Here is a 26,654-nt window from a genome sequence, read left to right on the forward strand (position 1 = left end):
TTAGCGGATGCTTCTTGTAAATAACACACTCAAAATATTTGAATGCTTTTTAGAAGTTAAATGATCTCTAACCCACACCTCAAAACTCGTTTCATTAATTGAATGCCAGGTTTGCCAACTCCTGACTCTAATTAGCTTTTGTTGACATAATTAGCCTAGGGGTTCACATACCTTTTTCAACCTACCCTACATCTACATGAACAATACAATAATTTGCGTTAATATTTCAAACAAATTGTGTTTATTATTGTAAGGTCAAACCAGATTTTAAGACAAATTTATACATACAAGCAGGCAATTCCAAAATTTTAACACATTTTCTTGCACTGTATGTTTGCAATATCATGAGGGTGATCAAAAACTGACAGTATTTTAAGTTTTGGCTAAATTATTCCTAAAAAAAAAATTCTTGATTCTAATTTCTCAGTCACACATTTACTTCACTTGTTATAAAATAAACCCATTTGTCTTACTGACACAAATTACAGATTAAAGAGTCTTTACAAATGACAGGGCCAGTGTAAACACGTTATCTGAAGCTCTCCGACACTCTAAACTCGTTAGCCAATGTTTCCTGCCATAACTGCATTACACGGCTTTTCAGCAGGAAACGTGATCGACTCGTGTAAGTGCCGCTCACAGTGATTTTAGGCTTAACAAAATACATCACTTCATTACAGAGCAGTTGGGCTGTGGGGGTCCACGACACAGTAGCCCTCAGATTAAATAGGCCTATTTAAGAACCACAATTTACATCTCTCAAAAAGTGTCCTGAATTCTAGCCGATTTCCATAGTGATGACCGACATTCTAACTGACCCAACAAAGCTTATTAAAATGTTATATGACACTGGGATAGAGGTCAAAGGTCAATTTTAACTAGGGAGGAATGCAGCTTGCATACACACACACTTGCACACACACTTTAGGCCTGTATGTAAGTGTACACAAGAGAGATTGGGTCCCAGTCATGGAAGCAGGGGGGTTTGAGACAGTAGTATATGAGGCATGAGGCCATGTAGGAGGGGGTGAGGGTGGAGAGTGTCTCAATTTAAGGGCCCCTTGCTGGGCCGGGTGAGGTTTATATGGTGGGGTAAGGCTGAGCTTCAGGACACACTATAAGAACAAATCGAATTTCTCACAATTAGCTGAGTTTCTATGACAGGAACCAAGGTGAGAGAGCCACATCACCGACTGCTATGGCTCTGATTGGGTAATTCGTTCTCCACTATGCAAATGTGATGCTCCGGGTTTGTGGGGGGCCGGATGCAGGGAGCCTGGATGGCGTGTGAGGGCATCATGGGTCAACAAATATTGTAAAAACTGGCTTCAGTGTCCTGTAGGAAATAAAAGTGTAAACCTTTTTTCTTTTAGAAATTGACAATTAAATGTATGAGACAATCAAGAATGTAATCGTAGGATGCATTTACCAATTTGCAACATGGCGGCAAGCAAAAATGTTTTGGAAATGTTGATCTGATGTAGTTGAAGCTTAATCCTTTCAATTTTATTACCATTGCATTGTCCCTGTCAGCACGACCTGTAATGGGCAAAATGCACAGAATTATATATATTTTTAATTATTATTATAAAAAAAAATCAACTAAAACAAAAGAAATTCCAGATAAAAATTTTTTTTTAAAACTATAAATCCAGATATAAAGAAAAAGAGCATGTAAATAAACAATAATTATCCCGAAATGTTAATCCTGACCTTAATCATAATAAAAAAATAAAAACATTTGCTTACCTTTGTTTTTGCTGCTTGTTCAACATACTAACCTGTTGGTATGATGGTACACAAATAATTTTTGGAAATTTGCTCTTTTTGTGAGGATTGGGTGGGTGGGGGTTTGAAATGGTCTTTATTCAGCTGTTCAGATTTTTTTTCAGCTGTTCAGATTTTTTGCTGCTAATGAAGCAAGCTCTTTTTTTTTTTCTTTTTTCTCATCAGCTGATATTTTTTGTAGACCATTCCAATTCTTTATTTTTTATACATTTCAAAATGAAACCCAGCAGAGGAATCCAGAAGCAAAGAATTTTTACAACCATTAAAATTCATACATAAAATATGTACACAAAAGCAACTTCCTCCTCAGACTGATTATACCAAGGAAAGCGTACAACATGTTGTCATAACAATGCTATGCAGTTATCTTTACATTTGTTTGTCTTAAACTAACATTTTCAGAATGGTTGAAAAGAAATCTGGGCCAATCTATTTGACCAATAAAAAACAAATTTAACAGGCAAAAGTTAGTCCATGTTTTGACAATAAAAAACAATAGATGTGGGCGAAAAACTAAATCATTCATGTTATTTGACATCTCAATCGTTCAAATTTACAGCCATCTGATGGGAGTTTTACTGAATTTACTGCTCAGGGTTTTCTAAGTAAAATAAAATAGCCAATGAAATGTAAATTAGATTGTTAAAAACAAAATTTTTCAAAACACAGAACTGCAGATCAGATGCTCTTGCTCGGGTTATGGGATGCGGTGCAACTGGAATGGAGAGAAGACTTTGTCTTCATCTGCGCCATGAGCGTGACTCATTATCATCTTCCTCTTCATCATCGTCCTGCAGAAGAGAATCGTCCACCATCGAATCCTCTGCAAACTGCAGCCAATCAGAATACAGAATACATGACGAAATGCACAGATAACTTTAACAGATGATCAGATGATTTACAGAGGTATGAGTGTATAGGTATAGAAACACATCACCTGATAGAGATTCTGCTAGACGGTGTATACTGTGGCAGGACCACTAAACAACATTTTCCTGAGAGCGACAAGTGTAATGCAAAAATATAGAGTGGGACGTGTCCCAAACTTGTGCTGTTTGGTGAGTTTGATTGTCTACAACTGTCTTTTGGTTTTAACCCTGGTGCAATATGATGCCAGGCTAGCAGTTTAATGATATATCGGTTTTACCGATTAACCTGTGCCGATAGTTGCATTTTGGAACTACTGGTTATCTACAAAAATCCAGGAGGTGTTGGTGCTTGTGTGAAGTGAAGATCAGAGTAGGGGAGGGGTGTGATACTTGGCATTTCAAACTTGCAGTAAAAAGCCATTAGTTGACTCTCTACAGAGTCTGACTTCCAACTCCCAAAAACCCTACAGAGCATGTGGCGCTAGGGCTGGGGCGGTATGGATTTTTTCTAACCGCGGTTGAAAAGCAAGATATTCCCGCGGTATAGCGGTAAACCGCATTAAATACATTACATTGGATCAGAGAAGTTACAGTTAATTTTAATAACATTAATCTTCCCAATCACTGATAAATGTAATGAAGCCCACCTGTCCACATCACTCAAAAACCTTTTAATTAAAGGATCAAAATGTACTCTAAGATATTTGGGTATTTTATTCCCAGCAAATTTTTTGATTTAGTTAATGCCCTGTTTGGGCCACTGGAAGGCCGTTACTGAACAGTACGCTGTCAGAGCCAAAGCTTCAGATTTAGACCAATTGACTTTGTATCCTGAGAACTTTAATAATTCTGTTGAGGCAACAGATAGATCTAGAAGGGTCAGAAACAAATAAAATATAATCTGTGTAAAGCAGAAGCTTATGCGCCAAACCTCCCACCATCACCCATGGAAAATCATCCTCCTTTCTTATCGTGGCTGCTAATGGTTCCAGGTCAAGGCAGAACAATAATGTGGATAAAGGGCAACCCTGCCCTGCCAGGTGCCCCTATTCAGATTAAAATCATCTGAAATTAATCAATTTGTTTGTACCGCCGCTACCAGGCGTCTATAAATTAATTAAACCCTTACAGTTCCAAAATTTTAAAAAGATAATCTTATTCTACCATATCAAATGTCTTTTCGGCATCAAGTGAGATGGCAGCGACCGGAGACTGATCATTCGCTACTGACCACATGATATTGATGAAACGCCTAATGTTCTCAGCAGAACTACGGCCTCGAATAAACCCCACCTGATTTATATGAATAAGACAAGTCATAACTTTACTTAATTGGTTAGCCATGATGTTTGACAATATTTTAATGTCTAGCTGGATCAGGGAAATTGGACGGTAACTTTTACACTCACTTGGATCTTTGTCCTTTTTAAGAATCAGACTGATCCGGGCTTGTGTCATGGCTGGAGGAAGCTTTACATTCTTTAATAATAAAGTATAAACTTCTAACAAAAGTGGAGCCAGCTCTGTAGCATAAGATCTAAAAAATTCAGCAGCAAAACCATCTGGCCCCGGAGCCTTGGCTGTAGGTAAGGCCTTAATTACCTCGTCAAGCTCCTCCAAGTTTATCTCAGAATCAAGATAATTATTTTGCTCAGTCGTCAGTTTAGGGAGATCTAATGGTTCCACACATTTTCTAATAACTTCATCAGCAGATGAAGACTTGAAACTATAAAGATCAAGATAGAACTTATTAAAAGGCATAATTAATATCAATGGCCGAGGTAAAAAATTCACCACCAGCAGATTTCACAGAGGGAATGGTAGAAAAAGACTCTCTCTGTTTTATATTATCAAGCCAAAAGCTTCCATGCTTTGTTCCCCGACTCAAAGTATGACTGTCTTGCCCTGAATAACCAAAACTCCACTTTCCGTGACAAAATAGCATTATAAATGCATTTCAGTCGGGTCAATTCTCTGAGGCCATCAGACAACATTCGGCACTTCGGCTCTGGCTTTGCACTTTTAATATTCACTACCAACTCCACGAGTCCATTGGCTTTGGATTTTTTGGTAAATGAGGCATACGGTATGATCAGACCCCTAAGAACCACCTTAAGTGCCTCCCAATTCATGCCCACAGAGGATACTGAGGACCAAATGTCAACAATAATGATTCTCCCTAATTTATTTTTAATCTTTTTGAAAGATTTGAATTGTAGATGTTTACTTATCAATGTAATGACTCCCCTGCTCTTACTTGAGTCAGCGCTTAAGAAAGCAGGCCCACCCCATATCTTCCCAAATGTTTGAAAAGATGCGTTACTTGAAGAAACACTATCAAATTTCTTACGCTTAAGAATATAAATAACCTTCCTTCTTTTTATGGGGTGCACCAACCCATTCACATTCCATGTGAAGATAACATTTGACATTTTGATATAATAGAAAAAATACAGTGGTGTAGCAGTGGTCCAATACACTTCTTACTCTGGTGGGGCATGTGAAGTGTTGTTTGTATTTTGACATGTAATGCAAAATTTAATTAAGATTATATTAATATAATAATATAAGACATAATTAATTCATACAGAGCAGTCAGCACACATTTAAATGAACAGTGATGAAAGCTGTACCTCCTCATCCTCGCGTTCAGCCTCATCTTGGTCTGTACTGTTGAGGGAGAGCACAGGTTTATGCCAGGCCAAACGTAGTAGCTGATTATTTAACCGGACACCATGGATTGCCGCCTGAGGAAAAGAGTTGCTTTAGAGTGTATATAACAGCATGGAAAGTGTGTTTATGACATGGCTTGCAATGTGACATGCTATACTCTACCTGAAACCATTTTAAACAGCATCTTTTTTTTAACAATTATTTAATCATTATAATTAGGGCTGTCAAACAATTACAATTTGTTTTTGTTAAATCGCAATATCTTTATAAACATGAGTGGACAAAATATGCTTCATCAAGAGGTATTTTTCTCAAACCAGTGTGATTAAATGGGTTAACCCCATGACAGTGTAGATTACCTGCAGGGTTCCAGCAATGTCTCCAACTTCTGCACTGGCTAGTGCACTATCAAACAGAGACACTGTGACAGAACCTTGGAGACAGCAGCATGGATTCCGTTAGCCGGAAATCAGTACCGCCGCTCCCTATACGCATATTACGCAGTCTGCGTAGGGCACCAACTCCCTAGGGGGGCACCAGAAACTCCACCGGCTGTCTTAACTGACATGTTATATGTTATTCAAGGATCCGGTAGCAGTCGCGGATCACAGACAAATCGCCTCACACTTTCACATCGCACTCGCAACCTTTGCTTCGCGCTTGCGCCGTGCAAGGCTTGTGTTCAAATGGCTGCTGTCTTGCCACTTCAATGAGGTTACAATGTTAGGAGCTTTATCTATGCTTTGAGGGCATGTTCCACTTCTATGATAAAATGCTTGCCGCAGGTCTCAACATAATGTCTCCCACCATCTGTTTTCCGGACGGCAATGCATGTGACATTAACGGTGTTTGCATAAACTGACTCACTTCTCATGAACTACGGTTTATTTAAATGGTCATATATGACACGTTAACAAAACAAATTTGTGGCTTTAAGAGAATTTTGCATTAACATGTTAATTTTGACAGCACTAATTATTATGCATGCAGCTTTTAAGCGACTACATTTAATAATGTTATTTTTTAGAAATAAATTAGTCACAGGAAAATGTTAAATTAGTGAAAGCAAAAATGTGTAAAATTTTTGACAAATGTAGGAAATTCTTAAAATTAATCAAAAATCTTGTATATAAAAAAATACAAATAAAATAATAATCATTTTAAATGAAATAAAATGGGCAAATTTGTTGTAGAGAGTACATCAGTACCCGTTCTGCCTCTGCACGACTTTTGTACGTAATGATGGCCCTTAGACTAGAATCCTCCATCTGGCAATCTTCAATCTCTCCGAATTGCTGGAAGACAATTGAAGAATCAGTTATGACTAAGACAAGCTCTCCTCTAATTGTAAACAGTTTGTTTGTGTGCCTTTTAAAGTAACTCACTGCAAAGTGAGGCAACAGGTCAACTCGATCGCCCTCAATGAAGCCGCTGATCTCTAAAGCTCTGGGTCGATGGTCCACAACAGCGTAAGCTGGAGCTCCTCTCCCGCGTCCCCGATTACCTCGACCCCGACTCCTCAGGGCACCCCGACCCCTGGTGTGGGCCCCCCTCCCACAGCCTGGAGTTAGGAGCCCCCTTTTGGCAGCCTGAAGGAAATTTAAGAATTAATCCAACCTTGAAAATTGAAGAAGTATTATAGTGCCACCTTGTGGCAGGTTTGATACAATCTAAATTCTAAAGTCCTGTGTTGTGAATGCTGTTTAAGTTAAACAATTCTAAGTACTGATCAAAAGTATGGAAATAAAGAAAAAGGTCACATTGTCTACAGGTAATATACCTCTAACTGTAGCTGAGTGTATTTGATCTTGAGTTCAGCGGTGTCCTCTCCTGTCTGGACTTTCTTAAAGAGGTCCAACTCTGTGTCAAGGAGCTCCTTCTGAGCCTGTGTATATGTGCATCAGAACAACAAGGTGAGAAACATTTTCATCAGTCCAGATATAACTAGAGATGTAACATATCCCAATCTATATAGAAACAGCACAACATTCTGATGTAGAACTTTGGTACCAATAGATGTTCAGCTGTGACGTCAATTTGTATACCTCAAATTAAAATTTTGAAGCCACAGCATTTAAAAAAAAATTTGCTAACAAGTTGCTAGACAAAAACGTCCAAGTATCTTCAAGTAATGTTTAACACAGAGCTTATTTTACTCATAAATACACAACTGCCAATATAAAAACCCATAGGAAAATCAAGAGGGAACCCATGGCTCGAAAATGGTAATTCTATTTACAACCTGAACAGCTCTATTCAACAATAAAATGAACTACACCAGTATCAGCAGTGTTTGGAAAAAACGGAATAAATGTAATAGGATAGCATATAAAAATATAAAGTATTAGTAATTGTATTTTACTATACACTTATCAGCCAGAAAATTAAAACCACTGACAGGCGGAGTGAATATCATTTATAATCTCATTACAATGGCACCGGTCAATGGGTGGGATATGTTAGGCAGCAAGTGAACAGTCAATTCTTGAATTTCATGTGCTGGAAGCAGGAAAAATGGGCAAGCGTAAGGATTTGAGTGATTTTGAAAAAGGGCTAATTGTGATAGCTAGACGACTGGGTCAGAGCATCTCCAAAACAGCAAGTCTTGTGGGGTGTTCCCAGTATTCAGTGGTTAGTACCTACCAAAGTGTTCCATAGAAGGACAACCAGTGAAACGGTGACAGGGTAATGGGAGCCCGAGGCTCATTGATACGTGTAGGGAGCAAAGGCCAGCCCGTCTGGTACGATCCCACAGAAGAGCTTCAGTAGCACAAATTGCTGAAAAGCATAATGCTGGCCATGATAGAAAGGTGTCAGAACACACAGTGCATCGCAGCTTGCTGTGAATGGGTCTACGTAGCTGCAGACCAGTCAGAGGGACCATGCTGACCCCTGTCCACTGCCAAAAGGGCCTACAATGGGCATGTGAGCGTCAGATCTGGACCAAGGAGCAATGGAAGAAGGTGGCCTGGTCTGATGAATCCTGTTTTCTTTTAGATCATGTGGACAGCCGGTTGCATGTGCGTCATTTACCTGTGGAAGAGATGGCAGCAGGATGCACTATGGGAAGAAGGCAGGCTGTTGGAGGCAGAGTGATACTCTGGGCAATGTTCTGCTGGGAAACCTTGGGTCCTGGCATTCATGTGGCCATTACTTTGACAGGTACCACCTACCTAAAGATTGTTGCAGACCACGTCATGGAAACGGTATTCCCTGATGGCAGTGTCCTCTTTCAGCAGGATAATGTGCACTGCCACACTGCAAAAACTGTTCTGGAATGGTTTGAGGAACATGAAAGAGTTCAAGGTGTTGACTTGGCCTCCAAATTCCCCAGTTCTCAAAACGATTGAGCATCTATGGGATGTGCTGGACCAACAAGTCTGATCCATGGAGGCCCCACCTCACAACTTACAGGACTTAAAGGATCTGCTGCTAACATCTTGGTGCCAGATACCACAGGACACCTTCAGTGGTCTCGTGGAGTCTATACCTCGACAGGTCCGAGCCGTTTTGGCGGCACGAGGGGGACCTACGTGATATTAGGCAGGTGGTTTTAATGTTGTGATTGATCAGTGTTTTTACCATTTAAATAGTTGGTAATCAGAATACAGTTACATTCAATAAGTATTACTAAAGAGATTACTTCGCAATTATTTTTCTAATTTAATATTTAGTTGGAAAACATTTATCCGAAAACATTTTATGTGATCCAAAGAGCAGACAGAGGCCACTTTCACACTGTTATGAGTGAAAAGATGGATATGACATAATTGAGGAACTTTCTCTTTGGGGGCTTCATAGAGAAAATCGTTGTGTCCACTGTGGGTTTTTGAAGTTCGGGGCAGAAGAAATAGTTAATGTCTGACCTTAGTCATTATTTACTTGAGCTAATTCAATTATGAAGAAACAACAATATTAAAGTTAATTTGAAACATTGTGCTGTTAATTGTTAAATTGTATTCATCTGACATATCTTTTTAAATAAAAGTTGAATGAACTCATACATTTGTGCATACCTAACAAAGTTTTCTAGTTATGCTGACATAAAATGACAAACTGAATTTAATTAAAAAGCATGATGCAAAAATAATACATACATATTTTATGTAAAAGCAACACTATTTTTTTCTTTTATGAACATTTACGTTAGACGTTACATTTGTTTTTCACTACTAAGACCTTTGATATTAGAAATAAGATGTACAGCAAAAATATTATTCTTGATAAGTTTTTGTATTGTTCTCCTGTAAACATATTTTAAAATCCTTAAGACGAGATAAATGTACTTTATCTTGTTTTAGAAGCAACCCAGATAAGATAATTAGGCTTGTTCTTGTGACTTTATTTGTATCTTTGTTCTATTGTTGTTTTTTGATATATTGCTTGTAATATGTTTTGTTTTTTTGCTCTTTATTTTACAACTGTACACTTTTCCTGAATAATTAAATCAATGTTTATTTAATAGAAACATACTTGACAACAGAATGGTTTTTATTTAATTTGCTAATATATCCATTTATATTGAACTAGGCTAAAAGGAGTGTGCTCAACACTATGTACCTGGGCTTTGCTCTTGGGCATGCTCTTGACTGCATTGGTACAAGAAAGTCCCTTGATCTCCACCTGTAGTTTGGTGATGCTGTTGGTAAGTGTGGTGAGTGTATGCATGATCTGAGCTTTATCATCTGCCTTCATGGACTTGTTCTTCTCCAGCTTTGATATAAGCAACTTGAGGACAAACACACAAAATGTAATTTAGTATACAACAACACCAAATAAATGAAACTACTTTTTGAAATGATGCAAGACAGACTCAAACCAGCATTGGCCAACTGAGCATCTTAAAATTGGAGAGAGAAAACAAAAACCCACACCCATAATGTCAACTGCCCAACAACAAATAGCTAATTGTCCTTCATACTTTAGTAGAATCAAATAGAGACTGTCTGGATACGAGTTTCCTATAAATGTTCTCCAAATACACTTTTACCTTGGCAGTTATCACTACATCATAAAGGAAAAATTTCCCTTTTTTTTTTTTAGTCCCAATGTTAATGATTAATGTTACACCTTCTGTGTCTGAATGTGCTTCTCCAAAATCTCTTGTTTCTTCTTCCTGACGTCCTGCTGAAGCTTCAGCGCCTCCTAGTGAAATAACACAAGTTCACAAACACATTAAGAGCAGATGTAGGACAAGCTTTCACTTAACAGCAAAAAAGTGTGATAATTGTGTCAACATAATCGTATCACATGCCACTTGCAAGTTGCTTTCAAAACCAAAGTTGGGGAGTAACGGAATACACAAAACGGGATTATGTATGGTAATCAGAATACAGTAACATTAATCAATTATTTTGATTACCGAAGAGATTGCTTTGTCTGTCATTTGTTTCATTTAATTTATAGTTTACTTAGTTGGAAAACATCCATGCATTCCAAGAAGCATTTAAACAGTGTTTGCAGGTAAGTTTGGAGCAGCAGAAATAGTGTAAATTGCCATGTAAACATTAGCTTTATGCTAAGCTAAAATGCTATTTCCAGCCCTTTTACATGCACCTGTTATCAAGCAAGATTACATTTTTTTTTTCTATCAAGAACATCCATGTTAGATCAATTTGTTTTTCTCTAGAAAGACCTTTGATATAACGGCAAAGACAAACTGCAAAAATCTCATTCATTTTTATATAGAATATGCTACAAATAAAAATTTTCAGCATGTATTCTATAATCTGTAGTGGAATACATTTTAAAGTTAACCCACCCAACCCTGTTTGTAACATATTTACACAAACCAGTTTCTTCTTTATGGCATCCCCTGAGCTCACTGCTGTTCTGTATGGTGCCCCCTTCTGGCCTGTTTTCATTGCTGCTGGATTATAAACAGTCTTAGTAAGGCCGGTCGATGTGGAAAAGACCTGTGAAGATATGTTTTAAGATTTAACCAAGAATGCTTTATGTTATGTCTGAGAGACCACACTGGACTCTCTTGGACGAAACGAAATAATCTGCAATGTGGACCAGACTTCATAAATCTTTTTAAGACCACAAAAAACCAACCTTTCCTCCAAGGCCAGCTGGTTTAGAGAAGCCCAGACGTGCTTTCACTGAAGTCTTGGTTGTATTCTGCAGAGAACAGAAAAAGACATTGTCAGACTGCAAATACAGCAAGATCACAAACAAACATGAACATTAATTTACCTGTGGAGTGACACTGGGGTCCTGTTGGGGTTCAGGTTGGGGAGTGGGCAGGGGTCCGAGCCGGTCTTTGACTGATTGTTTCAGTGTGGTCACAGGACGTTCCTGGGTGGCCTGTACACTCTACACAAATGACATATCACAATCAGAGCTGCACACAGCAGTAGTACATCTATAATATACACAATCAGTTTGTAAAAAGATGTGCATTAAAAATATAGTTATAAATAATTATGGGTGATAAAACGATCTTAATATTTATCGCGATACATAATCCATGATATAGGTGATAAGCTTTCCGTCATTTCCTCACATATTTAGCTGGTGTTCTATATCTAGACCATCGCTACTCAACACGTGGCCCACAAGTGATCTTTTGCAGCCCGAGTTATGATATCATCATCAGAAATATATTTATCAGCAGCCTATTAATTATGTATGAATTGCGAGGATTTTCATGAGTATTTACGCTACTTCTCTACATCGCTGAATAAAGTGAATCACACTGTGATTTTTGCATGGACGCCGCAGAGAATAGCGTGAAGCCTCCACGCGCGCCATGTCTCCGTGGTAACGCAGTTCAACAAGCCACGTGATAAGATGCACTGATTGACAGTCTCAGACGCAACTGAGATTCGTCCTCCACCACCGGATCAATCAAATGTGCGCTCGCAATCTCACTTACGAGCTGCTCAACACAGCACAAATCTGTCCAGTCTCTTGAATAGCTCATCAGAGATATGTATTTATCATGACAACAGTATTTACAGGAAAAAATAACCGTTTCTACAGCAGTGTCGGTGTTGAGACACCTTCACTCAAATGCTTTTTAGTGATTTTCTTCTGCGCAAAACACTAATTTGAATTTAATAATGATATGCTGTCATTATGCTTAAACAAACAGATGATCTTTTAACATACACATCCAACTGCACTCGATTGATGAACTCTATAAAATATTTGTATATTTTGGTAAAAGATCCCTCAGACACCAATGCTTTGGCTGTCTCTGGTCCACAATACAGTTTTGTATACTATAGACTATTTTGACTGTTTAAGATTTTTTATTTCTTTTCTTCTGTCAACTTGGAAATATCAAAAACGGTGTAATGTGCAAATGTATATCGTGATAAATATCGATGTCGAATGATGTGATAATAGTTTTGGCCGTTTCACCCAGCCCTATTATAAACACTTAAAAATGAACAAATAGCTTTCATACTGGAAGTGGTGTGGTGTGTGCATGTTCTGTTGTGTCTTCTCTGTGCCAGTGTACTTTGATGAACCGGTTATTCAGCACAGCTTCTGTGCTTTGTATAGCCCGTTTAGCTTCTTCAGGGGAGGCAAACTGGATCAACGCCCCCTCTGGGTCATTATTATATGCCACCTTAAACAGAGGAAGTATGTCTATAAGCCTTCTGTGACCATTAAATATCAACATCCTACATTGGACTTTAAATCACAGTACCTGCATGTTGACAATGGTGCCAAACTTGCTGAAGTGCTCGTTGAGTTTGCTGATGTTGTTGAGTTCAGGTGGAATCTGTCTGATTGCCAGTTTGGTGTTTGGTAAAAAGTAGGGAACCTTTCTGTGAAAGCCTTGACTGTTGGGCTTGTTGAAGTTTGGCCTGTGGAGCAAAACATTTTTATATTAAAATACAAACATTTACAGTGATGTCACAGAAATCAATTAAATGGACTGAGATAGAAAAAAGATAAAAAAAAATAATTGGAATTTACATTTTTAAATTAAGGTGTTAAATTGACAGAATAGAGGATGCATTTTTGGATGTAGTTATTATTATATTTTTGTGTACTATAAAATCTTACATTAAAAAAAAAAAAATAATCTATATCTCATATATATATATATATATATATATTATATATGGGCGGCTGTGGCTAAGGTGGTAGAGCGGGTCGGACGCTAATTCGCAGGGTTTGCGGTTCGATTCCCGGCAAACATGACTCCACATACCGAAGTGTCCTTGGGCAAGACACTGAACCCCAAGTTGTTCCCAATGGCAGGCTAGCACATTGCATGGCAGCTCTACCATCATTGGTGTGTGAGAGAGAGAGAGAATGGGACAGTGTAAAGCACTTTGGTAACATCTAAGGTTAAAAAAAGGCACTATATAAGGGCAGACCATTTACCATATATATATCTATCAGTGTCGGTATATGTCAGTTCTCTTCAGTTATTTTAACACTGTGGTCTTTAGCAGTTCTGAACCTGTTTTGTATTTATTTTTATATTTGTTAAACTAAATGTATAGATTAAGGTGTAGTTCTTTTTTACACAGCCTCTGCTTTGGCAATATTGTATTGTTTACATTCATGCCAATAAAGCCCCTTTGAATTGAAATTATATATATATATACACACACACACACACACACACACACACACACACACACATATATATAAAAAAAATAAAATTTTATATATAACATTAAATATATATTTTTATTATATCATATTATATTGTGCACCTACTCTAAATATGGAGAATAAACAATTAACACAAAATGACAATTAAATAACATCTTTGGCCTTTCAAAAATATTCAGTGACCATTACAGACACCCTTATTTTCAATAACTGCCATGAGCCTTCCATCCATGGAGTCTGTCAATTTATTGATCTGTTCATGATCATCTTTCACTGAAGCAGCAACCACAGCCTCCCAAATGCTGTTCAAAGAGGTGTATTGTCTTCCTTCACTGTAAATCTCACATTTGAGAAGGGCCCACAAGTTCCCAGTAGGATTTAAGTCAGGTGAGGAAGGGGGCCGAGGAAGGGGGCCCAAGTCATTATTTGGATATCTTTGAGGCCCTTGTTAGCTAGCCAAGCAGTGAAGTACTTGGATGTATGAGATGGAGCATTGTCCTGCATAAAGATTATGGCCTTCTTGAATGCTGAGGAATTCTTCCTTTACAACTGCTTGAAAAAAGTATTTTTCAGAAACTGCCAGTAGGATTGAGAGTTGAGTTTCAGTCCATCTTCAACTCGAAAAGGTCCTTAATGATAGCAGCCCATAACAGTACCCCTCCTTCACCTTGCTGGCATCTGACACGAAGTGGTGCCCTGTGTCCATTAGTTATCAAGCCATGGGCCCATCCATCTGGTCCATCAAGAGTCACTCATTTCATCAGTCCATAAAACCTTTGAAAAATCTGTCTGTGTACCTCTTTGCTCAATCTTGACGCTTCAACTTGTGAAGACATTCAGTGGTGGTCGTGTTTCAGCCTTCTTGACCTTGGCCATGTCTCTGAGCATTTTGCACCTTGTACTTCTGGACACTCCAGGTAGGTTGCAGTTCTGGAATATGGTAGCATTGGAGGATAATGGGTTCCTGGTAGCTTCAGGTTTAATTCTTATCAAGTCTTTTGCAGTTCATTTGCATCTTTTCTTCTCCATGCGTTTTTTGCGCCCCAGTTGACTATTCACAACAAAATGTTTAGCTATTTAGTTTAGCTATTTCAAGAGTGTTGCATCCATCTGAAAGGCATTTTACAATATTTGACTTTTCAGTGTAAGGTAATACACTACCTAATAATTATTCACACCTTGATATAAGGTTAAATATATATATGGTTTGGAGTTGGAAAATGTGCATGGAAATAATATGATCAGAATACTCACTTGCCTAATAATTGGGCACATCGTGTATTTCTCATGAAGCAAAATCTTGGAGATTCTGTTTGATCATTTTATCACTCCACAGAAATACAGTAAGCATGTGCCTCCTCCTCTATGTCACTTTGTGTCATTAAAACGGAGCTTATGAATACCCTTTGACCATGAACATTTGCATTACACGATAATTTAAAGTGAAGCCAGAGCTCTTCGTGTTCACTATCAAAGTTAGTTCATATATATTTTTGCAAGAGTCTGGCACGAGCACTGCTGATGGCACACACATCAGAGCGCTTGAGAGCTATTCGCTTAAAATTCCCTTATTTGAGCATTTAAATTTTATTGCTGGTGTTGTAGTGGGCTAAAGCACTAAACTGTTAAGCAGAAGGTTGTCAGTTCGATCCCCACAGACACCACCATTGTGTCCTTGAGCAAGGCACTTAACTCCAGGTTGCTAAGGGGGGATTGTCCCTGTAATAAGTGCACTGTAAGTCGCTTTGGATAAAAAGTCAGTTAGAATCACTACTTTATTTTAAGTATGTGAAATGTCAGAATAATAGTAGAGCGAATTATTTATTTCAGCTTTAATTTCTTTCATCACATTCCCAGTGGGTCAGAAGTTTACATACAATGTGTTAGTATTTAGTAGTATTCCCTTTAAATTGTTTAACTTGGGTCAAACTTTTTGGGTAGCCTTCCACAAGCTTCTCAAATGAAGTTGCTGGAATTTTGGCCCATTCCTCCAGACAGAACTGGTGTAATCGAGTCAGGTTTGTAGACATCCTTTCTCACAAACGCTTTTTCAGTTCTGCCCACAGACCTCAGATTGAGGTCAGAGCTTGTGATGGCCTCTCCAATACCTTGAATTTGTTGTCCTTAAGCCATTTTGCCACAACTTTGGAGGTATTCTTGGCATCTTTGTCCATCTGGAAGACCCATCTACGACAAGCTTTACCTTCCTGGCTGATGTCTTTAGATGTTGCTTCAATATACCCACACAATTTTCCTTCCTCATGATGCCATCTATTTTGTGAAGTGCACCAGTCCCTCCTGCAGCAAAGCACGCCAAAAATATGATGCTGCCACCCCCATGCTTCACGGTTAGGATGGTGTTCTTCAGCTTGCAAGCCTCACTCTTTTACCTCCAAACATAACGATGGTCATTATTGCCACTTTGTTTCATCAGACCTGAGGACATTTCTCCAAAAAGTAAGATCTTTTGCAAACTGTAGTCTGGCTTTTTTATGGAGGTTTTGGAGCAGTGGCTTCTTCCTTGCTGAGCAGCCTTTCAGGTTGTCGATTATAGGACATAGATGAACATAGTGAACCAGAATTGTTGAGTTCCACAATTTATTTTCTTAATGACTTCAACCTAAGTGTATGTAAACTTCTGACTTCAAATTTAATTTCTTAATGAATGCCCCTTTATAATTCACCAGTGTAATCAAAATGTAATAACAGTGAAAAATAATGAATAAAAAAAAAATTATATAATAAAAACACCCGCTCAAATACAATTATAGAAGTTAAAGTTAGAAGTTAGAAGTCCAATTATGGAAGTTAAATCTCCTACAAATATGGAATAATTTAGATGAGGATATTCAGGCATTTATTTTATTAATAATGATGAATAAGTCTTACTTGTCAAACCAGGGTTTCTTTGTAGGAATCACTCTGTCAAACATTCCAGGCCCCCTCTTCCTGGAGTCCGATTCCAAAACTATTCGCATATTGTTGTTGTTTGACATTTTCTCTGAAAGAGTTACACACACCAAAGAGAAAGGAAAAGACAGTTCATTAGAAACATTGCCCACACTTCTACATATTTAAAGATTGCAAGACTTATTATATTCATAAAGAGAACTTCAGAAGAGACTGCAGTTCTCTCTGTTACCTCTAGAGGGCAGATCCACATCTCCCATGGTTAGACCAATTAGGTTGGGCCGCTGAGCATTGACCCGGTGTCTGTACATGGGTCGCGAGTTCATGCTGGGAGCCTCAGGATTATACACGTCTGTCTCAAATGAGTCTATATCAACAAATAAAATAGCAAGTATAATTCTATAATTATGAAATATATGCATTTAGAACAGCCATATTATACAGCTCCCTGGAATACTTGATTGTGATTGGTTAATCTCAGCATTCTATGTTCAAATATTTCTGTATAATGACCACAAAACTGTATAATTGACAGTCGTCACAGGTAACCAATTTTCTTCATAGCTGTGCTAGTTTACACAAATTAAAAATAAAATGAAATTGCAGGGTCAAGATGTTACATTCCATGTAAACACTAAATGAGCAGAGTCATCACTTTATTTCTGGATTATAAGTGAGCCCTGCAGAGCGACTGTGAACAATTACCTGATGTAAAGAGGGGTGGTGGGGGCTGAGTGATCGGAGGCCGGATCCCTGACGTCACTACAGTGGGCACAGAGCCGGTGATGGAGTTTGGAGGGCCATCCATACCAGGCGGTTGCAGAGAAGGAAAAGGAGGAGGAGGGCCTGAAAGAGAGATCAAATCTTCAAACAGAATTGAGATTTACTTTTTTTTAAAGATTGCACAAACGCAAGCATTTAAAACCTTAAATCCACACGACCAATGCTGGTGGAAACTGTTAAAGCTGTCAAGTTTTCATCAAAATGGCTCTTTATATGACATTGTTTTCATTCCAAACATCAAGTATTTTTGCATACAGCGATGCACATGATAGTCGTACCTGTAGCAGGGGGCAGGCTGGGAGGCACTGTGCCCGGCAGGGGCCCAGGAGGTCTGATGTTCACTGGTGGGGTCAGGAGCGGGGGAGGGGGTGGCAATCCAGGCGGAGGTGGCCCGTCAACCACAGGAAGAGGCGGAGGCTGAAAGGGAAGTATGCTGGGAAGATTAACGTCCTCCACCACCACTGGATCACTGCCGTGGTCAAAAGGACACATGTCTCCTCGCATACAGAAGCCTTTCTCTGCAAGAACACAAAATAAGTTGCAATCAATGGTTACTCTGTAATGAACGCAAGCTCTGCTCTAAAACCCAGTGAGCTTCCTTGCTGTCTACTACCTGAAATGGAACATCAACCTTCCTAAACTGTTTGTTAATCGTTTACCGAAATCAATTTAACGACATTATAACAATGGTTTTGTTTATCTGAGCAGTACAAGACTAGGTGACTTTTCTTCCACTTGCCATCTGATCACCCACAAAATATTTGGACTTGATTCAATAAGTGTAAGTGACAATAAAATAAACTATTTTACTGTTCGCGGTCAAAATTGACCGACCACAGAAAAATCCAATAATTTTTTTTAGTCAAATAGAATCTACAAATCAGTCACAGTGCAGAACACACTCACACAATGAAGGGGTGTGACTAGCGGTTGACCGATATGGGCTTTTTAGTGTGCTTTCACACTTGTTTCGATTGCTTGGACCGAACCAGAGTCCCCCCCGATTACGTCATTAACTTGAGTACAAGTGGTAGCTGTTTACCAATGTAACTAGGTAACAACTCGAGAAGACGTCACTGTGTTAAGTGAAGTATTAAAGTTAGTCTCTTTGGAAATACCATGAAAAATTGCCATGCATAGAACACCAGTGTTTATCTCACACGGATACATTGAATGTTCAATGATGTGATGAATATTAGCGTTTGTCTGCCGTGAGCCCATGGACGTTTTGCAAGAAATGTGAAGAACGTGAGCTGCTCTCGGAAAGATGTGTGTTGGACACAAGCAGATAGGAGAAATGCATTATACTATAATATATAGCCTGCAAAGACACAAATTATACGTCATCACAGGCAGTTCACTTCGGCAATTTGGTACGGCTGCATTCATATCAGCAATGAACCACACCCCAGACCACCTTTTCAAGTGGACCCGGGTGCAGTTCGCGGGTGCGCACACAAGTTCAGAAAACAGCATTCACATGATCAAAACAAACAGAGCTTTGATGTCATTCAACCTTGGGTCGCACAAAAAGTGGTAGTGTGAAAGCACCCTTAATGGCCGATATACAATGGCAATATATAACACAATTTAATATAGTAAATAACAAACATAAAATTGCTAAAAAAAAATAAAAAATAATCTTATTTAGTGCTACATTTACTCAATTTCACATAAAATTTTAGCTTTGTAAAAATTATCTTTACAAAAATAAGATTTTATTTAAAAAAGGTAGATAGAAGTTTTTGTAATTTATTTGCACATGAAGAAATTGTTAATATAATAGGAAGGAAATATTTGTCTACTATAGTACTATTATTGTACTAATTCTATGGCACATAACAAAAAAACTGTGTTAAGTCGCTTACATGTCTCAGGCGATTTTTTGTTTTTTTTATAAATACACCTGTACTGTTTCCCGTCAAAAATGACAGCGAACAATGAATGAGGCCCATGTTGATCAGAATTGGAGGGTTAAGTGGCCAATTTGGAATGATCTACATAAGCAGCAACTCGTAGCAAATATTGCTCAACCCACAAATGATTCCAAAAACGTTTGGACCAATCATGTTGCTCAGCTAACAAAATACTCCGATTAGCATTAAAATACATAGCACACACAAATGTTAGGTAAAATTGTAATTTTTTAATTAGATCAAACTACTTTTATCGATGCTTTATGCTACCTACCTTTTGCAACAGCCTTTGTGTGAGGAGCATGCCTATGATCCCTATAAAAAAATGCTGTCTACATAGGTAGCTCACTATAGGTTTTGGAACACAGCCAACTAATGAAAGCCAACTGTCAAATGTCTTGGCAAACTAATGAAAGTATAAGCATCCTAACTGATTATGTATCATGTATTCACATGTTACAATTAGATGTTTATGCATTGGATAGAATTGAAATGCTCAGCTACCATCATAGTCACGGCAGCGTTTCCTTGGTGGGACACCTCTGCCGAAGGGTGTGTGATCCTGAGGGAACTCTGACCAGCTCTCAGTGGTGTTGTTTCCGTGGTGGGTGGGGGCGATGACGGTGATGGTGCTACTGAGGGTGGGCACTGGGAAATGAGCAGAGGAGTTTACGGGTGTGAGAGGTGTGGTACTGTAGCCTTCTGCGGCTGTCCCCTCCTGAAGCTCTGGACAACTGTGGTCATACTTTGACTTCCCAGAATCTCGCTCTAGAAAGGAAATGAGTTTAAAACGTTATGTACATCACACATGAGAATAAACTACACAAACTGAGAAGAGTGAAAGTTACACCTTTGCTTCTACTTCTGGAACGACTCCGTGAGTGAGTTCGTGATCGACTGAGATCTCGATCTCGGTCTCTGTCACGATCTCTCTCTCTATCACGGTCACGATTGCGGTCTTTACTCCAGCTGCGACTACGACTGCGGCTGCGTTCTCTTCTGCGGATGTAGCGTTCTCTATATGATTCTCTTCGGGGTGGGTTTCGATCGTAGTCTCGTTTTCTAGTGCGGTCATCTTTCTTGCGGTCATCTCCTCTCCTGCAAATGCATTTAAAGACTTTTGAGGCAGGTGACAGAGCAACTTTACAGAGCTAAATAGCAGAGGTATACAGATATATCAGTATACCTCTACCAAATGGCTATGTAAAGCTTTTTTTATTATTCCTCTGAGTTCCTCAATCTTTCATCATAGACCATATTCATCAGTATTTTATCCTCACTTCAAATGCATATTTTGTTTATTGATTAGATAATAAAGTATCTAAAATGAAGCAAAGGCATACAACAAAACAATTGATGCCTTGTAAGTACATATATCATGTCTCAACCTTCTTGTAAATAATTATTTATTTATTATTATTCCACATTAAATCTTATTTGGTAAAGTACAGTTGAAGTCAGAAGTTTACATACTAGCCAAGTATATTTAAACTCAGTTTTTCACAATTCCTAACATTTAATACTAGAAAACATTCCCCATCTTAGGTCAGTTAGGATCACTACTTTATTTTAACAATGTGAAATGTCAGAATAATAGTAGAGAGAATTTCACAAGCTTCTCAAAATAAGTTGCTGGAATTTTGGCCCATTCCTCAAGACAGAACTGGTGTAATCGAGTCAGGTTTGTAGGCCTCCTTTCTTACAAACGCTTTTTCATTTCTGACCACAAATTTTCTATCAGATTGAGGTCAGGGCTTTGTGATGGCCACTCCAATACCTTGACATTCTTGACCTTAAGCCAACTTTGGAGGTATGCTTGTGGTCATTGTCCATTTGGAAGACCCATTTGTGACCGAGCTTTAACTTCTTGGCATCTTGAGATGTTGCTTCAAAATATCCATATAATTTTCCTTCCTTATGATGCCATCTATTTTGTTAAGTGCACCAGTTCCTCCTGTAGCAAAGCACCCACACAGCATGATGCTGCCACCACCATGCTACACGGTTGGGATGGTGTTCTTCGGATTGCAAGCCTCGCTTTTTTTCTCTAAACATAACGATGGTTGTTATGGCCAAACAGTTCAATTTTTGTTTCATTAGACCAGAGGATATTTCTCCATAAAGTAAGATCTTTGTCCCCATGTGCACTTGCAAATTGTAGTCTGGCTTTTTTATGGTGGTTTTGGAGCAGTGGCTTCTTCCTTGCTGAGCAGCCTTTTGGGTTATGTAAATATAGGACTCGATTTACTGTGGATATAGATACTTGTCTACCTGTTTCCTCCAGCATCTTCACAAGGTTTTTTGCTGTTGTTCTGGGATTGATTTGCACTTTTCACATCAAACTGCATTCATCTCTAAGAGATAAAATACATCTCCTTCCTGAGCGGTATGATGGTTCCCACGGGGTTTATACTTGCATACTATTGTTTATAAAGATGAACGTGGCACCTTCAGGCATTTGGAAATTGCTCCAAAGGATGAATCAGACTTGTGGAGGTCCACACATTATATTCTGAGGTCTTGGCTGATTTCTTTTGATTTTATATGATCAAAATACATCCACAGATACACCTCCAAATCAGATAATTTTCTATCAGAAGCTAATTGGCGAACTGTCTAAAGGCATGACATAATTTGCTAGAATATTCCAAGCTGTTTAAAGGCACAGTTAACTTGGTGTATATAAACTTCTGACCCAATAGAATTGTGATATAGTCAATTAAAAGTGAAACAATCTGTCAGTAAACAATTGTTGGAAAAATTACACGTGTCATGCATAAAGTAGATGCCCTAAACTACTCGCCAAAACTATAGTTTGCTAATATTACATCTGTGGAGAGGTTAAAAAATTATTTGACTTCAACTGTATATACAGTATATACACTAAACCCTTCCTCTGCTTAATATATAGACAATAAAAAGCTTTATTTAGTTAATACATAAATATAAAGCATTGTAATGGAGTCAAGTCTTTGTCTTTTCAAAATAAGAGTCCCTGATGCGTTTCGGGATTGTTTATAGTTAAAAACCAAATCATAATTTTTTCTGATATTATTTTCTTACCATTTCTGAAGAATTTTCTTTATAAATCATTCTATAAATCAACTATAAAAAGTTTATCTGCCTTTTCCACGACCTTAGTTATCGTATAAGCAAAATCCACAATTAGTCGACCTCTGTTAATTAGCATATAATTTTTGGAAAATACAATATGAAACAACAATTATGCTCACCTACTGTCTCGGCTGTATCTGGAGATAGACTGAGGACTGTGGTTTATTCTCCTGGAGAATTTCTTATCTCTTTCCTCATCTCGGCTTGGTTGCTTGTGTACAATAAAAAGAATCAGAAGAAAAACATTACAGGAAAAATTTAAGGACATAATTTAACATAAGGGTTCACTGAAAAAAGTCTGATGGAATTTTAGTCTCCGTTAATTTTTTTTATTTTACCTCTTCTCGCTTCGATTCATCTTTCTCTGTGCGCTGGATAGTCTCAATTCTGCTTGTGAACGTTGGCTGTTCAGGTTGAGGTAGGTAACTCTTTGTGTTTACAGCTTCAAAAAGTTTATCCACAAATATCTGTGTATCTGCACAATGAAAGCACAAGCATGTTAAGTGGATAGTTCATCCAAAAACAAAAATTCTCATCATTTAATCTCCCTCATGCCATCCTAGATGTGTATGACTTACTTTCTTCTACTAAAATGCAAACATAGATTATTAGCAGAATATGTTTTAGATAAAGAATATTTTAGAAGATCCATACAATGCAAATGGGTGAATGGGGTCCAAAACTTTGAAGCTCCAAAAAGCACATAAAGGCAGCATAAAAGTAATCCATAAAACTAATGTGGTTTAATCCATTAATTATGAAGTGATCCAATCTGTTCTGGTCAGAACAAACCAAAATATAACTACTTTTTGTATACTGTACATCTTGTCATTGCAGTCTCTAGGCACGATTATAATTTCAAGCTTGATTACACATCCTGGTACTTGATGCATTCACAGTGCGCTAGATGGCGCTAGGAAGTGTAACTGAGCTTGAAAACACGATTACAAAGAGACTGCTGATGTCAAGATTTACAGTGAAAATGGAGCTATATTTTAGTCTGTTGTCACCCAAAACCCAGGGCTCGACATTAAGCATTGTCATGTGCTTGTCCGAAGGACAAGTAAATTGATAATTCACTTAAAAAGTTACTTTACTGGAGACAAAAACAAAAGAAAGGATGAAAGAACCGTTAGGTTCATTTACACCTAAGAACCATTAAGAACACAGTGCAGAAAGATGGTAAATCATTACTTGTCTTCAAGCCTGTATGACTTTTTCTCTTCTGAGGAACTCAAAATTAGATTTTTGGCAGAATGTCAGTCGCTATTTACTCTCACTGCATATTATTTTTTCCATAAAATAAAAGTGAATTGAGACTAATTGAGAACTATCCTTCTCCCTATCCACGGAAGATAGAAAGTCAGACCGGTTTGGAACAAAATAAAAGTGAGTAATGATGACAGAAGTTTATGTAAAACTTTACAATAAGGTTCATTAAAATTAGATAATGCATTAGCATCATGAACTAACAATGAACAATATTTTACAGCATTTTAAATCTTTGTTAATATTAGTTGCTAAAAAAATACAGTTGTTCATTGTTAGTTCATAGTGCATGAAATAATGTTAACATATACAACTTTTTATTTTAACTTTTCAAAATTTTAATTTTTGAGTAAATCATCTATTTGAGAGTACAAGTCAGAGCTCACCAGTTGCATTAAAAACGTCTGTTTAATATTTGACAAAATGCATTGAAAATGTTAGAAAATCCTGAGAACCAGCTGCTAAATCAGTTATGTTGTATATTCAAAACAGATGCATATTAAAGATAGATAATATATTTTAATTGTGTGTAATTTATTAATGTTATAGTATTAATATTATTATAATTTACTGTATATTGTAATACTAGTTACTGAGATTTTAGTCGGGAATGTAAAAATCTCTTTAAATTGCCAGTTCAAATGTTCCACATGTCCCAGAAAAGCTGACAAGCATTAATGACGAGCCCTGCAAAACCAATTGGATCGCTTCAGATGACATGGATTAAACCACATGAGTCTTATGGATTACTTTTATGTTGCCTTTATGTCCTTTTTGGAGCTTCAAAGTTCTGGACCCACAAAGTTCACTTGCATTGTATGGGCCAACAGAGATGTGATTTTCTTCTAAAAAAGTCTTTGTGTTCTGCAGAAAAAAGAAAGTCAATCACATCTGAGATGGCATGAGGATGAGTAAATAAATTATGATAATTTTCATTTTTGGGAGAACTATACCTTTAACAGCAATGGGAATTCATAGAATGACAACAATCCTTAAAGTGTGCATACATTTATATAATCTAAATGCTAGAATATTGTTTATATTTTATCAAAGGACCTTGTAATCATCTGGCGTTAAGGATTTAAATGTATATTTCACCACAATATTAAAATTATCATCATTATTTGCTCACCCTAATGTCGCTAAAAACCTGTATAACTTACATGGGCACTATTTATTACATTTACTGTAGTTTTAGTGTTTTTTAAAAAAAACAAACAAAAATCATTGGAGTCAGAACTGCCTTCTGGGAATAAATGCAACCACATTTGACATCTAAATAGGGGTCTGGTCTTGAGAACTGCATCACAACTATTTTATGAACATGACCTATATATATATATATATATTAATATATATATATGCACACACACACACACACACACACACACACACACAAAACATGGATAGAGCTTGATTTTACCTTTCTGGAGGAATACATCCAATTGGTCAATGCATAGTGCTTTCAACTCCTTCTCTGATTTGTCTTTCTTCACCAAGGCAACTACATATTTTGCAAGTGCAGAAGGATCGGCATCACATCTATGGAAAAGATACATTTCATTTGCATTAAACAAAAACAATTATAAAAATAATAATCTGGTCACAAAGTGCAAAAATTAGGATGTGTCCTGCTTATATCTGTACAGGCACCAGTCCTTAAAGAAAACTACAAAGTAGACACAACAAGGTGATGGTAGGGTCAAGCCTTAGTATTAATACAAATTAACACAAATATTCAAATAGAACCGTTACCTGGACTATAATTTAAAAGGATAGTTCACCATAAAAAATTCTGTCATTTGCTCACCCTAATGTGGTTTCAAACCTGTATGACTTCCTCTCTTCATTGGAACACAAAAGGAGATGTTAGCCAGAATGTTACACTGTCTTTTATTCTCCATTCAAAGTAAGTGAATGGTTACTGAGGCTATCGTTCGCTGTAAATGATCACAACATTTTCATAGGTGAACTGTCCTTTTATGTGTTCTCAGTCAATGCATTTGTCAGTAACTATTTTAAAGCCATCTTTTAAAAACTTTAACCCCATAGACTTCAGGAACATGAAAATATACTGTAAATATTAAACAAAATAAAGACAGTAATCACATGTACGAGCATTATATTTGTGCAAATTGCACCAGCAACCTCACTTACATCGGTTCAAGAGTCTTAGAGAGCCATGTTTTCAAGCCTTCGAGGTCTTCAATTATCATTTTTCAGTGCAGGGGTATTTTTCTGCAGTTCTGCCCCTGTAGGAGTGATGAGCTGCTGGGTAATGCTGCAGTGTGTTTGTACTACCAGGCCACAGTCACTCATAAACTGCCGCTGGAATATCACGTATTATAACACAACCGCGGGGGGATGTAGTTCAGGAGTTATATGTGTAAATGTGAGCAAACTGTCCGCCACACTTTCAGCTCTTCTTTCTTACTTTCGACAAATGGCGACTGTTTACTCTCGTGCGCAGGCCTCGCGAGAGCGCGCCGCCGCAGACGGTCAAACATCCCGAGAGTTTCTTAAAGGGGCCGCTGCAGCCTGTATTAGCGTCACACTTTACAGCATCGATATTTTCAAGAAATACTTTTTTTACAAACTTTTTACTTTACTTTGCATTTTTTTTTTCTTCTTGTGTATTTTTAATCCCCCTGGCGCCCCCACTTCTTAATCACCTTATGCACCAGGGGCCGGTTGCACCAGCTGTTACATGTGGCATAAATGGGCACTAAATCACAATTTAAACACT

General features: G+C 37.8%; 1 protein-coding gene across 1 annotated transcript; it reads right to left on the minus strand.

Annotated features, from left to right (window-relative positions):
• Nucleotides 1–1,836: 1,836 nt before the first annotated feature.
• On the minus strand, nucleotides 1,837–26,350 carry LOC127646935 (RNA-binding protein 26-like). The gene is made up of 22 exons (XM_052130919.1): nucleotides 26,066–26,350; nucleotides 25,332–25,450; nucleotides 22,978–23,114; nucleotides 22,759–22,850; nucleotides 20,376–20,623; nucleotides 20,030–20,293; nucleotides 17,888–18,127; nucleotides 17,532–17,672; nucleotides 17,059–17,193; nucleotides 16,806–16,917; nucleotides 12,994–13,153; nucleotides 12,748–12,912; nucleotides 11,529–11,648; nucleotides 11,388–11,453; nucleotides 11,123–11,245; nucleotides 10,401–10,475; nucleotides 9,891–10,058; nucleotides 7,111–7,215; nucleotides 6,716–6,919; nucleotides 6,539–6,625; nucleotides 5,291–5,404; nucleotides 1,837–2,618 (listed from the first exon to the last, which is right to left on the minus strand). Exons 1-22 carry the CDS (start codon nucleotides 26,122–26,124, stop codon nucleotides 2,529–2,531), a joined length of 3,024 nt encoding a protein of 1,007 aa, XP_051986879.1. The 5' UTR covers nucleotides 26,125–26,350; the 3' UTR covers nucleotides 1,837–2,528.
• Nucleotides 26,351–26,654: the final 304 nt, after the last annotated feature.

The sequence above is a fragment of the Xyrauchen texanus genome, chromosome 7, assembly GCF_025860055.1.
Source record: "Xyrauchen texanus isolate HMW12.3.18 chromosome 7, RBS_HiC_50CHRs, whole genome shotgun sequence".
NCBI classification, from domain to species: Eukaryota; Metazoa; Chordata; class Actinopteri; order Cypriniformes; family Catostomidae; genus Xyrauchen; species Xyrauchen texanus.

Bases quoted from the DNA above. Each gene is read 5' to 3' on its own strand.
- LOC127646935 (XM_052130919.1), bottom strand. From the start codon at position 26,124: ATGATAATTGAAGACCTCGAAGGCTTGAAAACATGGCTCTCTAAGACT. The intron at 17,194-17,531 runs GTAATTGTTCAC...TTGTTGATATAG, and splicing joins ACCACCCCTCTTTACATCAG to ACTCATTTGAGACAGACGTG. The intron at 5,405-6,538 runs GTACTGATGTAC...TCTTTTCCTCAG, and splicing joins GTCGTGCAGAGGCAGAACGG to GCGGCAATCCATGGTGTCCG.